The sequence below is a fragment of the Sinocyclocheilus rhinocerous genome, unplaced genomic scaffold, assembly GCF_001515625.1.
Source record: "Sinocyclocheilus rhinocerous isolate Xijiao unplaced genomic scaffold, SAMN03320098_v1.1 scaffold846, whole genome shotgun sequence".
NCBI classification, from domain to species: domain Eukaryota; kingdom Metazoa; phylum Chordata; class Actinopteri; order Cypriniformes; family Cyprinidae; genus Sinocyclocheilus; species Sinocyclocheilus rhinocerous.
Window position 1 is genome coordinate 357,351 of NW_015661883.1, and position 25,017 is coordinate 382,367.

The following is a 25,017-nucleotide window of genomic DNA, read 5'->3' on the forward strand; positions in this document are numbered from 1 at the left end:
ATTAAGGTAATCTTTACCGTGCTACTTTATCTGTATTTGATTTTGAATGAGCAGAAATCTGTGAGAAATATAACGACCTAAAGACAAAAGAACTGATAAAAAAAGCTGTTATAGGAGCAACAGCCATGTGGGCAGCGCTGTGTCATATGCCATATAATTGTGCACAAGGTGTTTGTCACAGCTCCAGACTTATTTGTTCATTAATGACGTCATCAGCGACTAGTCGACTTCGACTCGACTTTCATCACATAAAAGTTGACTTCCAAAAATCAGAAGTCGGTTAACCCCTACCCTGGAGTTGGTTCACTCTCCGGATATGAATCTAAGGAAGTAATTAAATAAATTAGCATGATAATATCATGTATCGGCGATCTCACAGGCTGACGCGATAGGACGATATATGACTATGGAGCAGATCGCCCAAAACTACCTCTCACAAATTTTAAATAATGTTCTGAATCAAATAGGGTCCTGGAAGTGATGTTGTTTGAATTAAACTTATGGCAGGAAGGGTTTTCTGTATTTGATTTAATATGGCTTGTTTGAGAAATAGGCACAGTGCTCTACTCACACCTTATTTCAGTGGGAGGATTCTAAAACATGTGAACAGAACAACATATACAGTGGGGTTTGAAAGTCTGAGTCCACATTGCAAGAGCTGAGTTTTCTTTAGAACCACTTCCATTAAAAACAAAATTGGAACCAAATATAGATCAGTTCGATGTTCATTTTACATTATGTTAGCTGGTTACCAAGGCAGCTTTTCTCATTTTCATTTACTTTATGTACTAAAGTAACTAAAACTGAAATTAGAAATTGAAATTGAAATTGAAAAGCATATTAATGAACTGATAAAAGCTAAAAACTCAACAAAATTACTTACAACTTTTAAATTAAATTGAAAGCAGAAAATGTTTATATTTGGATAAATGTTTATATAAGTATATATATTTCTTGCGCAATTTAATGCAGTTTGAGAAATATTCAGTAGGACTTTTTTCATGTTTTTAAAAGAAGTCCCTTATGGTCATTAATGCAATATTTATTTGATAAAAAAACCCCGTTTTTATTACAATTTAAAATAACTGTTTTCTATAATATAATAACATATAAATATTAATATATATTCAAAATATTAATAATAATAGTAATGATAATAACGGGTTAGATACTAAAAAATGCTGAAATTAATTTTGATATTTCATTTGAGAATTTCACTCATATTTCTGTTTATTTTTTATTTTTTCTCAGTGCGTATAAAGCCAGGCTCAACCTCTCCAGTCGAGTATCAGTCTGAAAGTGATGCTGAGAGTGGCACAGAGTCTGGATCGGCCTCTTTCAGCACCCAAGGGATGGAACCCAGGTGAGAGAGAGTGTATTTGTGTATCCATATACATCTGTATATCTCCTTATTGGGATATATATATATATATATATATATATATATATATATGGTAGAGTGTCTGGCATCCTGGTCTAATGGCATCACTGCACCACTCCTCTGGATGATTATGTAACCTTCAACACACTGGAGGCCCATGGCTCTTTTTACATTTTACGTTGATTATAAGCTTCTGTTGGGTGTGTGTATTGCTGGGCAGGGTTCTCTTTTTAAACTGGGTGTAAACAATGTTACATAACTTGCAATGTCGTCACACCTTTGAAAGAGGGAGTAAAATGCAAAGAAGGACAGACAGAAGTGGCAGGGTAATGGGGCAGGATGGAGAACAAGAGGGTCTTTTGCTGGTGTGTGTATAATTGTTCAGACATTCGGTCAGATGATTGCTGGGAGAGAGAAAATTAGATGGAAATGAGTTCGATTATGACGGCTGCAACAAAGTCTACACCAAGAGCTCGCATCTGAAAGCCCATCGCAGAATACACACAGGTATACCTTTTTCCTTGTTTATATAAAGTCAGGTCAGCTTTATATAGTGCTTTATACAATACAGATTGTTTCAAAGCAGCTTTACAGTGATAAACAAGAAAATAGTGATTTGATGATGCAAACAGAATTCAATTCTGCTGTAAAGCAGTCATTATTCAGTTGAAATCAGTTCGTTGTTGATTCAGTAAGTTCATTAATTGTGTGAAGTCCATCAATTATGGAATGAGTGTAATTAATCTATAAAGCAGCTCTGGAACAAACAGTGATATCATCATCCAGCTCAAATACATGTGTAAATAAAGTATAATACACAAATAATACACAAAAAAATGGGTCAGTAACAGAAATGTTTGCTTTTATTCAGCAAGGGTGCATTAAATTAATCAACAGTGGTATTAAAGACATTTATAATGTTACAAATTTTTTTATATTTTAAATATACTCTTGTTTTGACCTTCTGTATATCAAAGAATCCTGAAAAAAATCACAGTTTCCACAAAAATCTTAAGCAGCACAACTAATTTCAACATTGATAATAATAAGAAATGTTAAAATAATAAACCAGATCAGCATATTTCTGAAGGATCATGTGACACTGAAGACTGGAGCAGTGGCTGCTGAAAATGCAGCTTTGCCATCACAGGAATAAATGACATTTAGAATTATTTTAATATAGAAAAATATAATTTTTTATAATGATATTTCACAGTATTTCTGCATTTTTTATTACATTAGTGTATATATACATATATATCATGTTGATTGACATGGTGATGACGTTACAGGTGAAAAGCCATACCAGTGCACATGGGAGGGCTGTACCTGGCGCTTTGCCCGCTCGGACGAGCTGACACGGCACTTTCGCAAGCACACCGGCATCAAACCCTTTCGCTGCACTGACTGCGACCGCAGCTTCTCCCGCTCTGACCACCTGGCACTTCATCGACGGCGCCACGTCATGATGTGAAACTCTTTGTACCCCTTCCTCCCCAGCCCTCAGGAGACATGCACGCCCATCCAGGGGTTCCAAATGCTATTGACGTCACCTCCCCAGTCTCCAGATGTGAACATATGTGTTAAATATGGAGGTATAAGGGGTGGCACGACCATATTGGTTACCCCTACTGGTTAGAACATGGCTGCAGTTTTCTGCCATGCCTCCAGAAGCCACAAACCACCCGTCCACTGGTGACCTCCACCGCCATCTCAATGCCTGATCATTAGCCATTACTTGAAGGGACTACAAGAAAGGCAAACTGCACGCAGCACTGCTATATCTATAACAGAGAATGATGACTGGGGAAGGTACCCCTTATTGAGATGATTCTTTAAAAACAAGTACAGAAAAACATGAGAAAGTAAAGGATTTTATGCAAGATGGATGCAAGAAGATGGTGAGGAAAAAGTAGAATTATGTAATAAATTTGATAATTTTAATGAGATGGGTGGGTTGGAGATGCATCTACAGCTGCCTTGTTGAATTCTTACATTTTATCCAAACTTTTTGTTGTACTAAATTTGTATACTCATGCTAGGGTTGGGCGATGTCTACCAAATTGGCATCGGACGATGTCTACAGTGAAACATCGTGATGGACGATGACATCAGGGGTGGGGTTAGGGGTGTGCCCTAAGCGTGAAACAAATAACGCGTTATACGGAGCCATTAAAAGGTTAGCCGCTTGCATTACAGTACATGAAAGTTCACTTACCACATACACAGAGTAAGGAGAAATGTCGTGATATAATTGAGAGAAAAAGTATTTAAATATTTTTTTTTATCCTCCCATCTCGTAGGCTATTTATTCCCTTTAGGGTTTCCGTAGTACACTTCATTTCCAATCACGATGTCAGCTTAACATCGTGATGTCTGTCAGCCATCGGCGATGGACGATGGCATCGTCTATCGGCCCAACCCTAACTCACCCCAAACCCTACATTCATTTTAGAGTCTGTACGTTTCTGTGTGGATGGAAATTGGCGTAGAGCACATTGTAAAGACGGCTGAAGATGTACCATGCCCTCTTTTAGTGTTTTTGTTTTTTTTTAACAAATCAGTTGGGTGTTTTTCTGATATCTACCCTAACCCAAATGAGAAGTAGAGGCAGGGGGCTGACAAGACTGTGAATTTTTGTAAATTTTTTCTTAAATAGTATCTGTTGTCTAAGCATCAAAAGTAGGTGCAAAAAACAGTATTTGCTTTTTTTTTGTTTGTTTGTTGTTTTTTAAAGACATTTTCATTGTAATTAATGGCGTCTAACAGAATTAACACCCATCAAAAGGTGTTCTTTATCTTTATCTAACCTTCAGATATAATTTCATATGGCTGTGAAAAAAGTTTGAAAAAAGAAACAACTCGCAGGGAAAGGGGGAGATTTCTAAATTGGGATGTGTGTGTTTGTGTGTGTGTGTGTGTGTGTGTATAAGCACACTTGTTTGCATATTTGTAAAGAAGACATAATCAGAGAAATAATAGTAGAGATGTCTAGATGCATTCTTACTTCTAGCCAATCAGAGCCTTAATTGAAGTAAACGTGCAAATCTGATTTGCGCAGCAGGTTTTCGGAGTTCCTCAGGGTTCGATACTGGGACCCCTATTTTTGTGAGGCACCCTGAAAATCCCTATTTGCACCTAGTTCACAGTGACAAAACATGTCTTAACAGCTCCTGCCCTGATATGCATGATATGCAAAAATACCCCTCAACACCCTCTCTCCCTTCTCCCCAAAATGCTGTTGATGTTACTTGACGTTAATGTCAAAAAAATGTTGCGCACAGTCCACTTAAATCTTTGAGGAGAGGGTACCTTTGACACATTTCTTCCCTCTAGCTTGCACTCATAGCCATGGTCATAATTTCAATTGCTAGCAGCTGATTAAGTGCGCATTAATACTTTTTTCAGAAGCAACGCTTGATTCCAGCCTTTGAGAGTTAAGTGCATGTCTGCAGCAGCTGCACGACCTTCAGAGAGCAATGCATTCGTAGATTTTGTATTGTTCTCTCGCTTCAACCCGAAAACGTTACTAAGCACATCTTTCTAGAAGAGTATATGCATTCGATTGCGATCCTTTCTTTTTTTAAAAACTGTTCATAGACATACAGACAAGGAATAATTAAAGAGTTAATGTACATACTGTATATAATCTACAAAGTTCTTGAATAAATGTAACGGGTGGATTTCTATTTTTAACACTGACTAGATAATGTGAAATACTCGTTTTCGTTTTATTTTTTGTTGTTTCTTTGAAATGTAATTTTTTTTTTTTTTTTTTTTTTAATCCCTTAAAATGAGTCCCCTTTTTGTTGTCCACCCCAATTTTTTTAAAATCCCTTGAAATGAGTCCCCTATGTGTTGTACACCCCAAAAGTGTTGCACGGAGAGTAGTTCCTTTTTTTTTTTTTTTTTTGTGTGAAGTTGGTGAGCATGTCAAAACGTTGGTGCCCTTACAGACGTGGCCTAGAAGCACTGATAATCCACATGAAATCCATGAAATTTGTGCAACCACGGCCATTCGTAGCACATGCATGGCCTATTTCTAATTACTACAAGACATGCTGGTAAAACCTTCATATCATCCTAAATTGACATTATTCTATTCCAAGTAGGCATAACATTAGGAGTTGGCCTTTTATCAATGTTTAAGTGCCCACGACTGAAATTTGTGACATCTTTGTCTATCTGAGCACGTTTGCATTCATCACTTGTATCTGATTTGTTTAAAATAGTGTGCTCGAATCATGAAAGGGTTTGGGTTTTGTGTGAGTGTATGTGTGCAAGTGTGATTATCATTCAATTCTCTTTTAAACTTTCTGAATCATAGGTATTTTATATTGAATGCAGTAACTTATGGGCCAGTACTATATTACTCAGTGCAATGCAGTTATCATTATAACAAAACAAGTAATTAATGTTATTTCTTTTGTATTTGTACAGAACAAGTGTGTAAAGATCAGAGAGGAAAATGCGAGCTTTTTGATACTGTGAGAAATGGTGTTAAAAGTCAGTTTCCCCTGTACAGTTGTGATTACCCACTCCTTTTATAGAATAAAATGTTGCAACGAGAGTGTTGTGTATTATAATTCAGGAATTGTCTATTTTGTCTAATTGTTTTGTAACTGATTTTTTTTTTTTTTTTAAGAAAGAAAACTGGCTAATTTTATTAAGATTAAATGAAGATGATGAAGATTACTCTAATTTAAGACCCGAAGCAGGAGGACGTGTTCTTGTAGCAACTTCCTTATTTCTGGCTTGGCCCTTTTTTGGCATGAATATTCTCACAAGGATGTCTTATTGATAAAATCACGTCACTGGTATTAATGTAATTATAGAGTTTATATACTCATTTTTGTTTGTTCAAATATATAAATGATCCAAATAAAACAATTCGGTGTTCAGTGTCTTGAAGAACTCTGCTGTGCAACCATGTGGCGGTGCTGAGACGCCCTGCTGTTGTTTCAGGTTCAGCTGCAGCAGCGGTCTTTCGTGTTGCGCCCTCTAGTGGTGCAGGCCTACATGTCTAACAATTTATGTCAAAGCACTACTACAAAGTCAGTGTCCTCTTTTAAAGTCTTATCATTCCACTTACATCAAGTAGGTAAATGTGTATTATGGTGAAATATTTTATCATTTGGTCAATAAAATTGCCCGGCATGGTCTAACCATGGTCAGAGTCCAATTGTAACTCGGTCAGGACTTTAAAGTTCATGCTAGCACTTTGTTTGTTCCTGAAATTATATTACCCCAGTGTCTGGGGGGATAAATTATGGTCAAACCACAATCTTTATGACACTCACTTCTCAACTGGTGCAATAATGATTAACACTGACCCTGAGATACAATTACAAAGCTTAGCCTATACTTTGGCTTTCGAGCGATGCGCATTTATTGATCGTTCTTTACAGCAATTTCAACAAATGTCAAACGGCTGACATGTAACCCATCTGAAATATTTGAAAAGACTGAAAGACTATCTGACGCTCTCCATTTCTGTCAAGCGGTAGACTATAAGGGGCAAGTTTTAACTGGATTCGCGCTGCTGCTCTAAGCACAGTTAACACCTCAGGAATGAGCGAGGCTTTAAACAAATTCTCAACAACAGCTTTACTTTTCTTCACAGCAGTAGCGCTCACTGTTTTTTAAATGGTTACATATTTTCATTTTCACAGCTGCTGTAGGCTACTATAGTAAAATGGGTGTTCCCCTCATAAATCAACGGCTCTTATTGTAGGTTCATTCAGCAATTATCTTGTCAGACTCTAATTATTAGTAGCCTATCTATTTTAGCTAAAAGGCGTTCCCCACCCAATTTTAGTCCTTCGCTAACTGCAATTGTACAATTAGTATACCATTATTTTTTTAAAAGCTGACTCACTGTTTTAACAATGCAACGGTTAACAATATAATCTGAGTAAGTTAATGCTTAAAACAGGCGTGATTGTTTAATAGAAAATTTGGCGAAATTCGGAAACATGTTTGCCTTCATGCTATGCACCTTAAACAATTTAAAAACGATTCGTTATATAGCTACCCCTAAGCCTATTCCCTCTGCAGTTGTGACTAAGTCAAGGTTAGAACAATAATTAACTACAACGGTTTGAAAACTAAAGGTAAATACCTTACTAGTTTTAAAAGTAAGATTTAAGTTGTCTCCTAGAATATGAAATAGGAATAGATGCATATGCTACCTTCTTAGTCTATAGTTCCAAGAACATTGTTCCTCATAAATATAACATAGCTAACATGGAAATGTCTGTCTCCATCACATAAATAGTAACCAGGTATTCAAATGACATTCCAGTAAGGACCTTATTCATAGTCCTAGCACCTAAGCATGCTAGCATACAACACTGACTAGAAACTACAACACAAAATGTAATTATTATTTTATTTTCAAAATTCTGTATTCAAACAAGTACATACAAAATGTTAAACTGATCACTTAGTAGGCCTACGCAAGATCTACAAACTCAATTCACCTACATTCAAGACAAAAAAATCCCATTTGTTCATAATAAAAACAATTATCTTCAAAGAGTAAAATATTTACAAGTAGTTTAACTGTAACTACAGTATGTACAGTATTTTTTGATCCATCAGAGTTCCCCTCATAAGTGAAGGACATGTACACAAATAAAAGGAACTTGAGAACTTAAGCATTTATAAACTGCAGTCACTAGACAGGCCTCACGGGAAGTACAAAAGGCAAATGCTTCAATGTCTACAACTAATATGAATAAGTTGTTCTTGGGAAAAGTGAGGGATTGATGCGCTTTCTTAATTCATTTGAAATTTTACGTGACAATGCTGCATTTATTTCATGAAAAACAATCAACTGTCTTGTGAAATATATGTGAATAGCAAATATTCTTCTGGAAATTTGGCACACATGCTCAAATGCTTTTGTGAGCTCATTTGTCTCATTCATCAGCCTTTTTTCTGTCATTCAAAGAGCCGAAATGTCAAACAGATTACTGATCTGAGTGCTTTTTTCTCGTAAAGATCTGTATCCATGGATACACAACTGTGAGAACATCAAACATTAGGGTTACTATTTTTTTATTGTAGCATTTTACCTAAAAGCAAACAACTTCTTGTGAGGGGGAAATTCCATATAAATATTGTGTTACAGTTGTTCAAAATTACCTTGGAATTAATAAATCAAACTTTACATTTCAAGTTATTAGGAAGACAGTCCCAAAGGAACGTTTTCAAATTTAGACAAAAGTGGATGGAGGTCAAGTATAAAATTCATAACATCTTTTCACATTAATCTACAGACATACACACATACAAAACATATGTACAGTAGAATACATTCTGTTGGAACTCTTTGCTGTTATGGTGTTGTGATGTCCAGTCCTCTTCATGACAATCTAAATGTTTGGAGTGCTGGTGGTACGGCAGAGTTTTCATTAGTTTGATCTTCATACATAAGTGACTGTGAAATATTTAGAACAATAAAACTGCTATAAACATTTAAAAAGTAAGTTTGTTAGTTTTGATGGCGCTTCATGTGCAGTGCCAGGTGGTCTGAACGAGAGAAGCAGCGACTGCAGGCGACACATTTGAAGGGTTTTGCGCCGGTGTGTTTGCGGAAATGCCGCGTCAGTTCGTCCGAGCGGGCAAAACGCCAGTCACATCCTTCCCAGCTGCACTGGTATGGCTTCTCACCTATTATGATAAAAATCACAACAAAAGTTAGATCATGTTGATTTAGTTTTAAAAAACAGTTGTCTATGTATCGGTTTTCTGTTGCAATGTAATTAATTCCTGTGATGGCAAAGCTGAAGTTTCAGCAGCCATTACTTCAGTCTTTAGTGTCACATGATTCTTCAGAAATCATTCTAATATGCTGATTTGATACTCAATTATCAACAATTGTTCTTATCAAAGTTGAAATTTTTAATTTTTTAATTTTTTTTGCTGCTTAATGTTTTTGTACACTGTAAAAAAAAAAAAATCCGTAGAAATTTACGGTAAAAAACCGGCAGCTGCGGTTGCCGGAATTTTACCGTAATTCACGGTCATTTTTTACAGTGTGGCAACCTTCATGCTTTTTTTTCAGGATTCTTTGATGAATAAAAAGTTCATTGAACAGCCTTTATTTGAAATATATATTTTTTCTCTCCTATTATAAATGCCTTTACTGTCTCTTTTGATCAATGTAATGCATCCTTGTTCAATAAAAGTATTCATTTCTTTCTTTCTTTAAAAAAAAAATCATAACCCAAACTTTTGAATGGTAGTGTACCATGGTTTCCATAAAAAATAAGCATCAAAAACTAAATAAAATTTCTTGAGCAGCAAATCAGCATATTTGAATAATTTCTGAAGAATCATGTGACACTGAAGATTGGAGTAATGATGCTGAAAATTCAGCTTTGCCATCACAGCAATAAATGACATTTTACAATATATTCAAATAGAAAAAAAAAAAAACACTTTAAACTTAAACAACTGAAAAAATTCTGAATTATTCCAAACGTTTGGCAAACAGAGAACTTTCCAAAAATAAATGACTGTCATTATTTTAATCCAAGGTGACGTTTCAAAGGCCAGGCTCATACAAAGCCCAGCTTGTGTATCGTGACATTTTTAAATGGCAGTTATAGAGGAATTAGACGTGTGTGTGCTTGTGGTTTTGAGAGTAATACAACTCCTATGTGTAAACACGGAAGTCATTTCCATGGTGCTTAACACACTCTGATAAGACCTGACATTGTGAGGTTTGCCACAGCACTGAATCCTGAAGAGCCCAGTTCAGAGTGAACAGATCATTCATGTGACCCTAAACTTTTGAAACTACCACTATTCATAAATACAGTACAGTAATAGTGTGTATCTGTATGTTTGTGCACAATGGAGAGAAAAAGTGAAGGGAAAAGCGAAAGTTTCATGATATTTCATGACAACTAGAGTTTGACTGACAGATGTAAATAGGTGTTTTTGTTTGCTCGCTTTTCATGTACAATAGGTTTGTGTTCAATGCTTGAAATAAATCTTTATTTAGTACAGGTATATTGTTGTGCATGTCCTGAATTATTTTGAGAAGGGCCTTTTTTTTTTTAAACCACACCTTCCAATAGTATCATTTTTACCATCTATAAATATTTCTTATTGCCCACAAGTTTCTTAAAAAAAATCCATATATTCACAACACCATTTAAATTTATTTTTAAATGTAATTTATTCCTGTGATGCAAAGCTACATTTCAGCAGCCATTACTGGTCTTCAGTGTCACATAATTCCTCATAAATCATTCTGATTTGGTGTTCAAGAAACGTTTTTTTCTTATTATCAATGTTAAAATGACATGCAGCTTATTTTTGCTGAAGCAATATTTTTTTTCAAGATTCTTTAATGAGTAAAAAACTCAAAAGAACAGGATTGATTTCAAATAGAAATAATTTGTAACATTTTAAATGTCTTTAATGTTACTTCTGATCAATTTAATGCATCATTGCTGAATAAAAATATTAATTTCTTTAAAAAAAATCTATAGTGTCTCAGCTTCTCATGAAGATTATAGACATTTTTAACTTTCATTTGTCACATTGGACACTTTTGATTATAATCCAATAAACACTAGTTTTCAAGAAAAGTTGTTTAACCACATATCATCAAACAATAATTGTTTTGAAACACAATGTTTCAGTTCAACCTACTAACTTCACCACAGAGAAACTACACAGCTCTCAGAAATAACTGAATAGAGCACAATTTTAGCTCTTTGACTGGCTCTTTGAATAGTGTTGAAAGCTGGCTCTTTTAGCTTAGTGCTCATCCCTCCCCCTTTTTCTATATGTGAAACAGAATTGAAAATGAGAGATCCTTCTAACAATCTGACGAAGGTCTCCAATAGCTCAGGGTTTTAAGTTAATGCCCCCCATCAAACACTTCAGCTTGTGGAATCTATGTTTAAGGGCCAACAAGCTCAAACAACAGAGATATTACTTGGTTAGTTGGAGGTTGTGCAACGGCTAACCTGTTATTGCTTAAGCATTTAACTGCACACGCGCACACTCTCTCTCTCTCTCTCTCTCTCTCTCTCTCACACACACACACACACACACAAACACAAACACCCATTATAAAGACAAAAATGTGGAAGTTGCATATTGTTAATCACCTATTTCACCATCATAACAACATTAAGAACAACAATCAGTATTAACCAGATTCACTTAAATCCATTAAGAATACTTATCAATAACAATCGCTAATAATCACCACAAACTTGCATGAATACCCATAAAATCACTATCGGAAGCTTTATATCAGTGGATTCTGTTAGAGGAAGGTGGGAAACAAGTTCAATTACTACAGGGCTTTCCAGGGCCGGAGTGGGACTCATTTTCAGCCCTGGAGTTTCATGCCTTAGACCGGCCCACTTTTTCTTTTTTTTAAAAAATCTATTATTCGCTCGCATATCTCCTACAACTGAGGTTTTTGTTTTTGTTTTTTTGAGCAAGGTGATTGATCTAATTGTGATTCTTTATCTTTTATTCTTTAAGAAAATAGTGTTTATTCTTTTAGAAAATAAGTGTTTATTCTTTAAGAAAATAAGGGACAGAATAAGGGACGATCCAAATATTTGTACTGTACAATAATGTAGGCCTATATCTGCCTGCAGTTAAAAAGTTCGCAGAAATAATCACATTAGTTTTGCTTAACCCATTTATGTACAATTATTCTGAATTTTTTTTTAATGTCATACAAAAAATGCCATCGGCCTGAGTAAATTTTACCATTATAGAATTGTGACTTTACAAGGGTAGTAATTTAGGAGGCGAAAATACTGTGAAATTACAAATGGCATGGAATTTGAAAGCATAACAACTGAAGGTCTATGAAACGTCAGTCAATAAAGCTTTTTTTTTTAAACAATGGCACTTAAAGTTTTGAACTAAAATATTAATTCAACCATATAGCCTGTGAATGAATAAAAATGCATACTTTTCAATGAAAGAACACTTAGAGTGTAGGTTGCTTCTGGTGCTTGGATTTGTACTTCAATATAATGAGGTCCAAGTTTAAGAATAGCCTACACTAGTTGTTTTTGTTTTTTTTCAATGTATTTTTTTCTCTCTCTATTTAACAGCATTAACTTACAATGAAATACGTCTTCGTTTCAGGTAGACTGAATGTTTTCCTGCCTTGCTAAATGTTGGGCTCATGATCAATAAGTTGCATTTGCCCAAACTCATTTTGTAAAATCAAAACGCGGACAGTGAACCTGGGTGCAGTTAGCGTGAGTCGCGCTCGCTGTGAAGCAGGTGCAGCCGGCAGAGGATTCCGCTTGGTCTTAAAGCCTTCCTCGAATGCCTACGTTCACAAATAACAATGATTTTCGCAAAGAGAATGATTAATTATCAATTGAGAATTTGTTATTATTATGGTCTGGTGAAAATAATAATATGGGCTAAGAGAAAATAATAAATAAAAAGAGTAGGGCTGCTGTGAGTGCAGGCAGCATATTTCAACCCAGTAGCATGACAACACACCGGCCCACCGGGAAAAAAAACAGACCGGCCCACCGGGAATCCTCCCGGTGCTCCCGATTAGCCAATCCGAGCCTGGGGCTTTCACAAACGCACCAATTGCCCTCAAAGCAATTAGTCGAAAAATCATCACAAGCATTGTGAAATAATCCGTGTATCATTCGATCATTTGTTTTTTGATTTAATATTGAAAGTAGAAAAATTTGAAACCGGCTCCTTCTTCGTTTTTTCGTTTTTTTCCAAAAAACGAAAAACGAGAATTCAGCTTAAATTTTCGTTTTTCGTTTAGGGGTAGAAAAATGAATAAACAGCTTGAATATTCGATTTCTACATGTGGGCGGGAATTAAACGCCCCTTTCTGCTGATTGGTCAGCCGAAGATCAAACCATGCCATCATCAGTTCTTCTGCAGTATCACGCAGCAGAATAATAGTCCTCTGCAGCTGCAGTTGTATGGATTAATTACCCATTTTATTGTAACTACATTTCATATTTTTCTCATCAAGCAGACTAATGAATAGCTCGACACAACTCGTACTGGGGCAGAGGGCTTTCTTCTGTGTAGACCAGCGATATTTAATGTGATAGGGGTTCATTAGTCTGTTTGATGAGAAAAATATGAAATGTAGTTACAATAAAATGGGTAATTAATCCATACAACTGCAGCTGCAGAGGACTATTATTCTGCTGCGTGATACTGCAGAAGAACTGATGACAGCACGGTTTGATCTTCGGCTGACCAATCAGCAGAAAGGGGCGTTTAATTCCCGCCCACGTGTAGAAATCAAATATTCAAGCTGTTTATTAATTTTTCTACCCCTGAGCGACAAAATGCTGCCTGAAAAAGTAAAATATTTACTTCTTTTCAAATTTTTGTTTGACTTTTTGCACCTTTAATAAACATTTTCAAAATGCACAAATATAGAAAAGTGTAGATTTTACATGTTTTCTTTGGTCGAATGATAAGTAATGCTTTTCCTGCACGTTCAGTTGAGAACTTGAGCCGTCCCTGAAACAATGCAGAGACCTAGTACATTAGGCCTACTTTAAAATAAGATTTTAAAATTGACATTGCAAAATCCTACAAACTTTATCGTCATGAAATTATATATTGGGGTATAATTTTGTCTTAATTTTGTGTACTATCTGGGTCACCATATCGAAGAGGACCATGCATGGTCACTCAAAGCACGTACAGTACATCTTGTTAGAGCACTATAAAGGAGGCTTTAATATGGTAAATATATAAATATAATATATATAAAATTATAATTTCTCCCACTTCTCCAGATACAGGTAGGGCCGTTTCCAGAATCAAATCACAGAGACTTCTGAAATTAGTGAGGGAGCTCTAGCCTTAATGTATAGCCTACATCTATTTTGACTTTTTTGCCCTGTCCATTGTTATAGTTATCACTATCATTGCAATGCTGCATTTATATGCGGATATCACTCCTGAATCTTTGTAGCGTGTGAGTGGTCACTGGTCCTCTTAGCATCATGAAAAACAAAACATATTCAAATTCCCAATGGATTGTAGCCAAGAAAGCGCACAAAGATCACTCAAAGATCGCTTATAATCACAAAAAAGCCTCACTCATTTCAGTTTATCGCGATCACACAAAGTTATGTTATAATCAATGAAGCTGTACACTGCTCAATGAAACTCTTATTTACATCATGTTACACTGTTATAATGAGAGACTCCAGAGCATGCAGCACTGAGCAAAACTGTGGCGTTTTGAGCGGTGAGTGGATTCTAACTTAAAACAGTTGGCTATTGCATTCAAGAAATCAACAAAAAATGTCAGTGATTGGCTACAGTGATCAATACTACAAAAACACGCTGAAAATAGAAACCTCTGAAGCTTTCCAGAGTTAAAACACATATACACACTGGAGTGTTTGGAAAATATGTTTTGCCAGTCTCCTATTTCTACTACTTCAACTGATGTGCTCTTGCTTTCGTTTCGTTTCATGTAGCACACCTGTAGAATCAGCCCTGGATACAATTAAATGCAAAGAAATATGTAATATTTCATACATGTTTATACACTCTTAAAAATAAAGGTGCTTCAAAAGGTTCTTCACAGCGATGCCATAGAAGAACCATTTTTGGTTCCACAAAGAACCATTCAGTCAAAGGTTCTTTAAAGAACCATCTCTTTCTTACCTTTTTGTAATCTGAAGAACCTTTCTGTCTCACAAAAGGTTCTTTGTGGTGAAAAAAGGTTCTTCAGATTACAAAAAGGTAAGAAAGAGATGGTTCTTTAAAGAACCTTTGACTGAATGGTTCTTTGTGGAACCAAAAATGGTTCTTCTATGGCATCGCTGTGAAGAACCTTTTGAAGCACCTTTATTTTTAAGAGTGGGCGTGAAAAATGATCAAGATCATAAAAATATTGAAGCCAAAGGTTTTCATAACACAATAGTTTACCGGTAGCCATGTGCGCCTACCAGTCGACCCGCCACCGCTATATGTGCCTGCCAGTCGAACCGTCACTGCCATGTGCACCTGCCTCTGGACCCGTCACTGCTTGATCCGCCTGCTTATGTGCTCCATTATGGATTTAAAGGGTGGAATAAAGCATAAGATAAGGTGGCAAATAGGTAAATAAGAGTTTACAGTTGCACTGTCTGCTTGCTTATGTGCGTCAGTCGGAGTGAAAACAATGAGAGATGTTGTGGCCGGTGCAATATAAGTTATGGCAGGCGAGACGCTTCGGTAAATAAGTGTACTGTCTGCACTGTCTGTTTGCTCTCGTGCATCAGCAGAAATGTCTGGTAGCTGTAAACAGTGAGAGATCTTGAGGCAGGCCGTAAGTTTGGTTAATGGTGATAATTGACCTATTGCTTTGCATCTTATTTAGCAATGACAAAATTACATATTATGTAAGATGCCAGACACTAAGGATATATATAGCTGAGACAGGCACATCCATGGTTTATATCCGTGACGGTCCCGTGGCAGGAGCATACAGAAGTGACTGGTCACGAGGGAGGTGTGTATAGCCGCCACGGGTCGAGTGAAGGCGCATTTGGGGGTGGCAGGTCCAGAGGCAGGCGCATATAGCGGTGACGGGTTAAGTGACAGGCACACATGACGGTGGTGGGTCAACTGGCAGGAGAGGGTGCTTATAGCTCGAGAGGGCGCTGTATAGAGATGCTAAAAAAGCTAGAAATTAAATTTAGCATTTACATGCATTAAAAAACAAGCTTTATATAATTTTTACAATTTTTAATGAAATACGAATTTTGAATAATGAAAATTAGTTTGTGCCTGCTTATTCTATTCATCAGTGTTTGAACCATTAAAGAAAAACCACATTTTCCATATTTAATTTCCGGGTTAAAAAATGAAAAATGAACGGACGCAAAAGTACACGGATCGTGAAAGCTGTTTAGGTCGTGAACACAGGGTGAGGCTTCTAGAATATATTCTGTGACATTCCTGTAAAGCATGTTTAGATATGCTCCACCAAACTGGCAAAGTTTTTTTTTTTTTGAAGAGCCGCTAGCATATGCTAGCTGCTTAGATTACTGCTTACATTACAAATCTAACAACAAGATTTGCAGGCTTGTATTTAATTGCTTTGTTAGAGCACATCTTGTACATCCTGGCATACTTTACATTAATGAATAGAACATATCATTCCTGAAGACATCAAAATTACACGTTATCGACCAGTTCTGACTTTCATCTGTCAGCACAGAATGTTCTAGAGCTCTTAAACTGTTGTTTGACAGCTTTCAGCGGTAGGATCATTCCCAACCCCCAACATCTTTTGAAATACAACTCCACACCATGTCCACCTGAGGAATGACTACCTGACCCACCTGTGACAACATAAACATACCATACAGATGGACAGAGGGTGAAACAACCCAGGCTCATCAGAAAAAAAACATGTTGCTTTTTGAACCACATTCAGTTTTATCCGAAACATATGAACATGAATCTGGCAACATGTTATTATGCTGGTCGTTGTACATATCGCAGCAGGTCTGAAATTAAATATCTGCTCTAAATATGCTATGTTAATTTATTTTATTATTTTTTTAACCCAAATGCTGGGTTCAGCTTGTTGAGTCATTTTATTGGGTGGTTTTTCATATTTTTTACCCAGGTGCTGGGTAGTTTTTCCTGTAACTCAGCTGCTGGGTCATTCTACTCTCAATACAAATGATGAACCCCCTCATATACCTACCCAGCGCTGGGTCAGTGTAACCCAATGTTGGGTAAATTGTGCCAAACCAGTTAAAACTGGTTACATTTGGCAACGGTCATGTTCTGTCCTGAGAGAAAACCTGACTGATGGGAAACTTCCTGAAGGAAATTAAGTATGTATTACACTGTATTCCCCTTACGAAAATTAACCATGGTTTTACTACAAATAAACCCAAAAAACCATGGTTACTATAGTTAAACCACGCTAACCACAACCATCTGTAATCTCACATTTTTTGTTTAAATGTAGCCTACGTCGCAGCTAACGTCTGCTTGTAACGCTAGACTACTACAAACGCAGCTTTCACCGGATCTACACCCGGCGCCACCACGGAAGTTTCATCTCCAGCCAAACGATTCGTGACCAGGGCTGAAACACGACGCGACTTCGCTGTTATAACAAAGTTTCCGTGCGCTCCACTGACTACAATAGGAGCGCTATGAATCAAAGACTATAGAATAGGCTACCTATAATTGTATTAATCCAGTGCGCCATTGTTGCAGAACTTGCAGATGTGGTCGCGCTATGCGTTTGACGGGTTGAAACTTAAAGGGTTAGTTCACCCAAAAATGAAAATTAGCCCATAAATTACTCACCCTTAGTCACTTCTGAGCGGCGCATGCGCAACACTGACCTCATACGTCATCCGCCCGGAGCTGCTTCCGTGTTCAACTGTTGGCGCAAGCTACATTAAAGTGATTTTTACGTCTTGAATATGGATATTTTTCTTACAAAAACGCATCGATTCGCTAAAGGAGACCTTTGTTCACCCCCCGGAGCCGTGTGAGACACTTTTTTTTTATGGATGGGACGAATCCAGTCGGAGTTCTATTAAAAATTGTCTTTGATCTTTCAAGCCGTTTAATGCCACTCAGCGGGTGTTGCATGCATCAGTCCAAAAGAAGTTAAATAAAAAGCGCCCATCCATAAAAAAAGTGTCTCACACAGCTCCGGGGGGTGAACGAAGGCCTCCTGTAGCTAATCGATGCATTTTAGTAAGAAAAATATCCATATTTAAAACGTAATAATCACTTTAATGTAGCTTGCGCCAACAGTCCTGTCAGACAGACAAGATGGCACGAGGTAAAGCGGTTTTTGATGTAACTTTTCAAACATGAATATAAGATAAGTCATGATTATAAGTCATTTCATGAACTGGAACAGCCTATTGATAGCAGTATTCTTCTCACAGATTCCCATTAGCTGCTCTTGTCGCTCCTGTCACATCCTAAAACCTTTACTGAATGTTTCTGAATATTTTATGATTGTAAAAGACTGACTTGACATTGAATAAAAAAAAATATTGTATATGAACTGTTCTTGTTATATATTATTATTATTATTTAAAATGAAAAACCTTCAATAGGTTGACTGACCCAGCACTGAAAAAACAACAACAACAACAACCCAGCAAATGGGTTAATGTAAACAACAACAACAACAAGCTGGGTCACAATAACTCAGCATATGTTCTGTCCAATAGGTAGGGTATTTACCCGGTGCAGGGTTTCCAAATAACCCAGAAATGGATGTATTTAAGCCAGCATTTTTTAGTGTGCGTTGCCGTTAACAGCCTACAGGCTATTTACACTAAACTTTTCCTTTGTCAAACAATTTATTTAGATTTCTTTTATGCGGGCTGTGAATGTTTTGTTTAAATTAAGTAAACAATGCAACGTGAGACTACTGTTGCTATAACGAACGCAACTTTGATGCGCATCTGATCGAAAGATAAACCGTGCGCTACTGTATACTGGAGATAGGCTATTTCAGCAAATTTAGCTTCGCTTAGTAATAACGTCTACAATAAATAAATAAATATAGGCTAATCAATCACAGCTGATGTTTTTTTTTTCCAGAGACAGTACGCTAAACATTTTGTTTATGTAATTAACATGTTTAAATTGTCTAACAACAAAGCATTCAACACCAGAAGGATGCAGAGAACACTTCTAAAATCTTTTAGAGCTGCTTGGATTCAACTCACTTTATTTTCATCATGAAATAAAATTATATATCATTTGTCTGTGATTTTTATTAGTCATGTAGGATATGCTGTGACTGATATCATGTGCCTTACAAGCTTGGGATGCTGTTTGAGAAGTGTTTATAATAATAATTCCTTACATTTATATAGCGCTTTTCTGGGCACTCAAAGCGCTTTACATAGAAGTGGGGAATCTCCTCTACCACCGCCAGTGTGCAGCATCCACCTGGATGATGCGACGGTAGCCATAGTGCGCCAGAACGCCCACCACACACCAGCTTATTGGTGGAGAGGAGACAGCGTGAGTGTGTGGTTTTGTAGAAAATACAAAAGATTACAACACTGTGTAACATCACTGAATTAAATTATACACATTTTTACATATACAAATCACATTTCTTATCAATATACATTTAATGATTAACAATACAGATTAAAACTAAGAACAAAGACGCACATTACAAATACGTCATTGAAGCACATCCTAGATAAACACAACATAGGCTAATCCCCGGATTAATCATGTACTTCAAAGATGCACAAATAAAGATAGGCCTATAGGTGCAAAGAGAATACTATACAGTGACGTCAGCAATGGTTTTAATAAACAATAAGTTTAGTATCAAATCGAATGCTATTGCGGTATAGTAAAACTGTGATGAGTCATCTAACGATAACAGATACACTTTCAAGCTAAATAATCATATTGATTCAAGCATTTAACATTTATAAGTTAATGAACAATACTGCACAAATTATAGCAATCACGAAGATGGTCCTTATCTCTCCCAAAAGCGTACAGTAAAATACAGTAGGCTATACAACACCCCTACAGTTATGTGCAGTTCTATACTGCCACCTGTTGGCGCAGTTGTGTAACTTAGAGAACACTTTCGTTATATCGAGAAGATCACGAGAAAATTAAGTCGTGATAACGAGAAAACAAGAAAGAAAAATAATAATAATGCATGGCACTTCCGTAAAAACGGTGATATGTGACATATTCTATGCTTTTGTTTGCCAAAATATTGTAATGTTTTTGAATTACCTTAATTTGGGGAGCTTTTCTCAGTAAATATTTACATATAACTGTATTTAATTTACTGTGATAATCATGAACTATTTTACATTTTTTAAATTAATTGACTGCCCACTTTTATCATAGTGCAATAAACCACACAAGGCCATGTTTTACAGTGATTTTACCATGGTGGTTTTAGGCACTCTGCTTTGTGTCATGCCTAAAAATGCCCCTTAACTGTGATAAAAATTAACGTAAGGCCCAAATCACTGTAATGCTTTAGTTTCATCCATGCTAATACTTCTTGCACAGCTGCAACATCTATTCTATTTCACAATGTACCACATTGGAACATACGTTTTGTACAAGCTTAAAAAGTTAAAAAGTTACGCGAGTGAGGGTACAACAATGATGATACCTCAGGCTACAGGGAATCCCTCTACATTCTCAGTGATCACCCCGAAATTGTTAGAAAAGAATAAAGAAAGCGGTGACTTGGCGAAAAAAGGTGCTTTTATCAGCTTAACGCCATGTGAAGAAAATTACACCCGATGGTGTTGGGAGGGAAGATTTCGGTTTCATTCTAAGTGTAGTGGGATTGCAGTGGGTTTCATCTTACGCCGAGCTCAACACACTGAAACTGCCATGTTCTTTTCTCCTGGCGGTGCTCTCCCGCACCCCCACCCCCCGAACGCAGACAGAAAAAGCAGGAGGAACAGGTTTTTCCTCCACCACTTGGCGATTTCCCCCTCGGGAAAGCATGCAGGGCTTGTACAGGCATGCAGACACAATGTGTTTAAAAGAATGAAAAGAGAGTCAATTAATCTCTCCCTCCGCCCTGTTCTCTGTCTTTCTACATCTCTTGTCCTTAGGCTGTCATCACTGTGCGAGCTGTTGCTGCATTTGTAGTTTTTATGTTGATGGTACATTGCAACTGGTCAAGTAGTAACAACTGCTTCTAACTTTAAAAGAACAGATAGCTCAACCTTATGTTATTCCAAACATGTATGACTTTCTGTCTTCTGTAGAACACAAAATGAGAAAGTTTGAATAATGTACCTGTCATTCTTTTACAGGCAGTTACAATTAAGTATCAAAAAATGATTCAGAAGACCTATGAATAACTATATTCCAAGTCTTCTGAAGGCATAAAATAACTTTGAGTGAGAAACCAAATGTATGTCATTATTCACTAATAATCTTCCCTTCCAGAGAGCTATTAACCGATGCAAATAATTATCCAAATAACTGGGCGTAGAATATGCGGGGGACATTAACGTGCAGACATTAAACACGCAATTGCGACAATATATGGTTTATGTGTGTTTTTTCAAGTTATCTCCAGGTAATAAATAAAGTATATGAACAATGCAGTGCTCTTTGACATTGCATTTATTACAGTATAGAAACTATTCTGCCTTATTCTGTGATAAAAATGGAAAACAAAGTTTTTGCAGTATATAAACAAATCATAAAATTGTAATTAGGAATATATAAGATAAATATTATAGAATACAAATGACTGGTTATTGTCCAGCAGTGTATTTGATTCCTTAACCAATTAAAAGTAATTTAAAAAGTAAGTTTATAATTGAAATTAATGGCTCAATCCTTTATGTAAACACCTAAATCGATCGGAGCTTGATTCAAAAGAAATTTTACATAAAATAATTAGAAATAATCCATGGAAACACTAGAATTGGACTATTTTCTAAATCGGATTAAAAAATGGTGCCATGACGCATATGCTTACATTCAAGCAGGCTTTCTCTGGTTCTGAACGGGCCGGCTGGACAATACACATGCGCAGAAGTTTTGTTCAGAACATGCAAGGCACATGTAGTGCAACATTTAGAGTTCATATAAACAGAACTTTCAGAATCTGAAATCGGATTCAATCCAGATGAAGAAAAGTATAGTGTATGTAAATATACCTACTGAGTGAGCGAGCTGAACCAGCTCAGTTTGGATTAATTCACAAAAAATAATTTTGACTGGTTTAGCAAACCGTATCAATCATTCAAAGGAACCTTTTGTTCACAAATAAGACAAGAAATGTCAAGATTATGACATTCAGTACATTTTGTCTGTTCCTCACACAAAGCTATTGTATAACATCAGAAGACTTGTAGGATACCTTTAAAGTGCTTTTGCACTGTTTATGAAGCTTGAGAAGCCTCAGTCTCCATAATTGCATGGAAAAGTTCAGCAGAAGAAAGAAAATCATATAGACTTGCAATGACATTAGGGTGAATAAATAATATCATTTTCATTTTAGGGTATCTATGTTAGAGTTTCATTTGATTTCTTACCTGTATGAGTCCTTTGGTGTGCTTTCAAGTGAGAGCTCTTTGTGTAAACTTTGGCGCATCCTGGTACAGAGAAAAATTGCCCAGATGTTAGTTCACAAACGTCCCTGATAATCTCTGCCAATCTTCAGGGTGGCATGGCACATGCAATCCAAAATTATTTACTGGAATGGCACACTAACCTGGGAAGTCACAATGATGAATCCTTCTCTTCTCCAGCTCAGGGTTGTTCCGTCGGTTGTATCTTGGTCCCGTGAGGACGCCGTAACCGTGGGCCATTAGAATGGAGTGAGGGGTCATCTGTCCAACCTTCATTCCAATTCTAGCCTGGTACTGCGGGGGAGGGTGAACAGAGGTAATGAGTTCTGCCTGGTTCTCGGGACTGCCGGGCTGGGAGTTGGGGGGCGACGGAGGCAAACTGTGCGGCTGGGGTGAAGTGTAGAACGGCTCGGGCATGACAAATTCGCCAGATTGTGTCGTCAAGGCCACTGTGTTCAGGTTGAGCATGGTCTTGCCGGATGCACCGATTCCATTTATCGATTGACTCTGGGAGAAAGTCATTGTGGTAAGGTCGCTACTGCTGACGGGCATGTGGTAGACTGCCGGCTGCTGAGGGCCGATGTGGAGCTCGTCTGTGACGCTTATGTCAGGTTTGATGAAGAGGCTGTTGACCGTCTGGGGCACGCTGAAGACGGAGGTGAATTCAGGGAGCGTCTGAATGCCACAGGGTTCATCTACCCCTGGCTCAGATTTGATCTGATGCACCTGAGGTTTGTTTGGACGATAAAGGCCCGTGCGAAGGTGTGTGGTATTGGGCAGGATAACGTTGATGTTGAGACTGTAAGGGGCTGGCTTTTCATCTGCAAAATACTCATCCACCACTGAGGCACTTTCCCGACGGTACTTCTTATCCGTCATGTTTAGGGAAACCAGCGGGCTGCTCTGGGGCAAATATTTATCCATCTCCATCCGTGTCTGAAACAAAGAGAAGATGATTATGATTCAGTTAGGGCTGCACGATTATGACAAAAATCATAATTGTCGATTTTTCCCTTGAAATTGTAATTGCGATTATTAATTACGATTACCACAATTTACATTGATTGAATGATGTTTATACCATTGTTTGAAGTAACTGCATGCCATATTTTTATATGAAAATAAACAAGCTGAAAACACTTAACTAACACATCTTAAGCACACAGAATAACATAAGTGGACTTTGAACGATTAATTGCCGCTTTGAACAATTATGTAATTGTGGCATCCGTAATTGTAATCGCGATTAGAAATTCGATAAATTGCGCAGCCCTAGATTCAGTACAGTACTTTTTCCCAGCTAATTCAATTGATCATTTTATCCAAATTTAATTTCATTGTGTGCAATCAAATTAAATGTAAAATGGAAGTTACTCATTTGTTTTAATAATTTCCATCAGCCATAACCAGATATGCAATTGACAGGAAATTGATGAGCATTACTTTTTATATTATTCAAATAAAATAAAATAAAATAAAAAAGTTTAATTTAGCAATTTATTAAATAAAAGTTATTTATTTATGACTTCTTGTCAGAAAATAGCCAATGGCCATCTCTATTTTGGCAAAATGCCTAAACATTGCTTGTTGCAGCATAATTTATTTTCATTTTTTTTGCATCTAGTAGGCATAACTAAATTATTTTAAGTTGTAAAACAAGACCAGAACTGAAACTGAAATCCAAATTATGCATTAATTTAATTGCATGGAAAAAAATTTCTCAATTTAATTAAGTTAACTGAATGTTTTTATTTTTGATTGCATGCAGTCCATGTTGATAGGTTGTGTGTGTGTTTTGGTAATTGGATTAGCTGGCATCAAACTGAGATGTCTGCTCTGCCATTTTACACTTTTCACTTCACCACAACTGATAAAAAGATTTTATTTGAAAAAGGAAATCTGGCAAGCATACTATGTTATTGTCTTTCACAGTTGATTTGTGATTGCAACGCGTGGTACAAGTAGTGGGAAATCATTCCCTGCTCAAACCATGCACACAAAGCCAAGTTCAATGGAGAAGCTCTGCAGAGTGCTCCAATACAGCACAGAGTAAACAGAAACCTCATAGGTGTGGTGGCCATGAAGGACTGGAACACAAAGCAAAACCAAAACAGTGACATGTGATAGCAAAAAGAGATATGGGCAGAAACAATGTACAAAAATAGAACTCTATCTCCAGTGCACCCTGGAGAGCCATTCAGGTGCAACGGTGCTGTAAACTCCTGAGACTGATAAATGAGGGCTTTTGTGCGATAATGAAGAACCAGATTTACCAAACCAGTCAATTGGCAAGTCAAATGTGTGATGATGAAAAGGTTAGCACATGCAAAAACCTGAACAACCTAAATACCTATCTTGAACAAAAATGTTCAGAGTTTACACAATCTGTAATGACTGCAGCATGTGCTAACCAAAATAACCCCCAAAAATAACCAAAAAACATGCGAGACCACTAGTGAAAATGCTTATATTTAGCATATTTCTAATACACATATTACATTTCAAATTCTGTTTATATTATTTTATACAAAAATTATATATATA

General features: G+C 36.7%; 2 protein-coding genes across 6 annotated transcripts in view; one reads left to right on the forward strand and one right to left on the reverse strand.

Annotated features, from left to right (window-relative positions):
• klf8 (Kruppel like factor 8) overlaps positions 1 to 3,480 on the forward strand; it is a 39,028-nt gene extending 35,548 nt beyond the window's left edge. Inside the window, exons 4-6 of the mRNA XM_016536449.1 lie at positions 1,252 to 1,363; positions 1,797 to 1,888; positions 2,674 to 3,480. Of these exons, the coding sequence (XP_016391935.1) occupies positions 1,252 to 1,363; positions 1,797 to 1,888; positions 2,674 to 2,855 (386 nt within the window). The 3' untranslated portion in view covers positions 2,856 to 3,480. The remainder of the gene's footprint in view (positions 1 to 1,251; positions 1,364 to 1,796; positions 1,889 to 2,673) is intronic.
• A 4,278-nt stretch (positions 3,481 to 7,758) lies between these two features.
• Positions 7,759 to 25,017, reverse strand: part of LOC107726780 (Krueppel-like factor 5) — a 20,792-nt gene continuing 3,533 nt past the window's right edge. For 4 of the 5 annotated variants that reach the window (XM_016536464.1, XM_016536465.1, XM_016536463.1 and 1 more), the window contains exons 2-4: positions 22,617 to 23,409; positions 22,438 to 22,497; positions 7,759 to 9,058 (exon numbers count right to left, since the gene is read on the reverse strand). In XM_016536464.1, the coding sequence (XP_016391950.1) occupies positions 8,880 to 9,058; positions 22,438 to 22,497; positions 22,617 to 23,409 (1,032 nt within the window). In that variant the 3' untranslated portion in view covers positions 7,759 to 8,879. Of the gene's footprint in view, positions 9,059 to 22,437; positions 22,498 to 22,616; positions 23,410 to 24,385; positions 24,442 to 25,017 lie in introns of those variants that run through there. The other variant, XM_016536466.1, reaches the window with a different exon arrangement.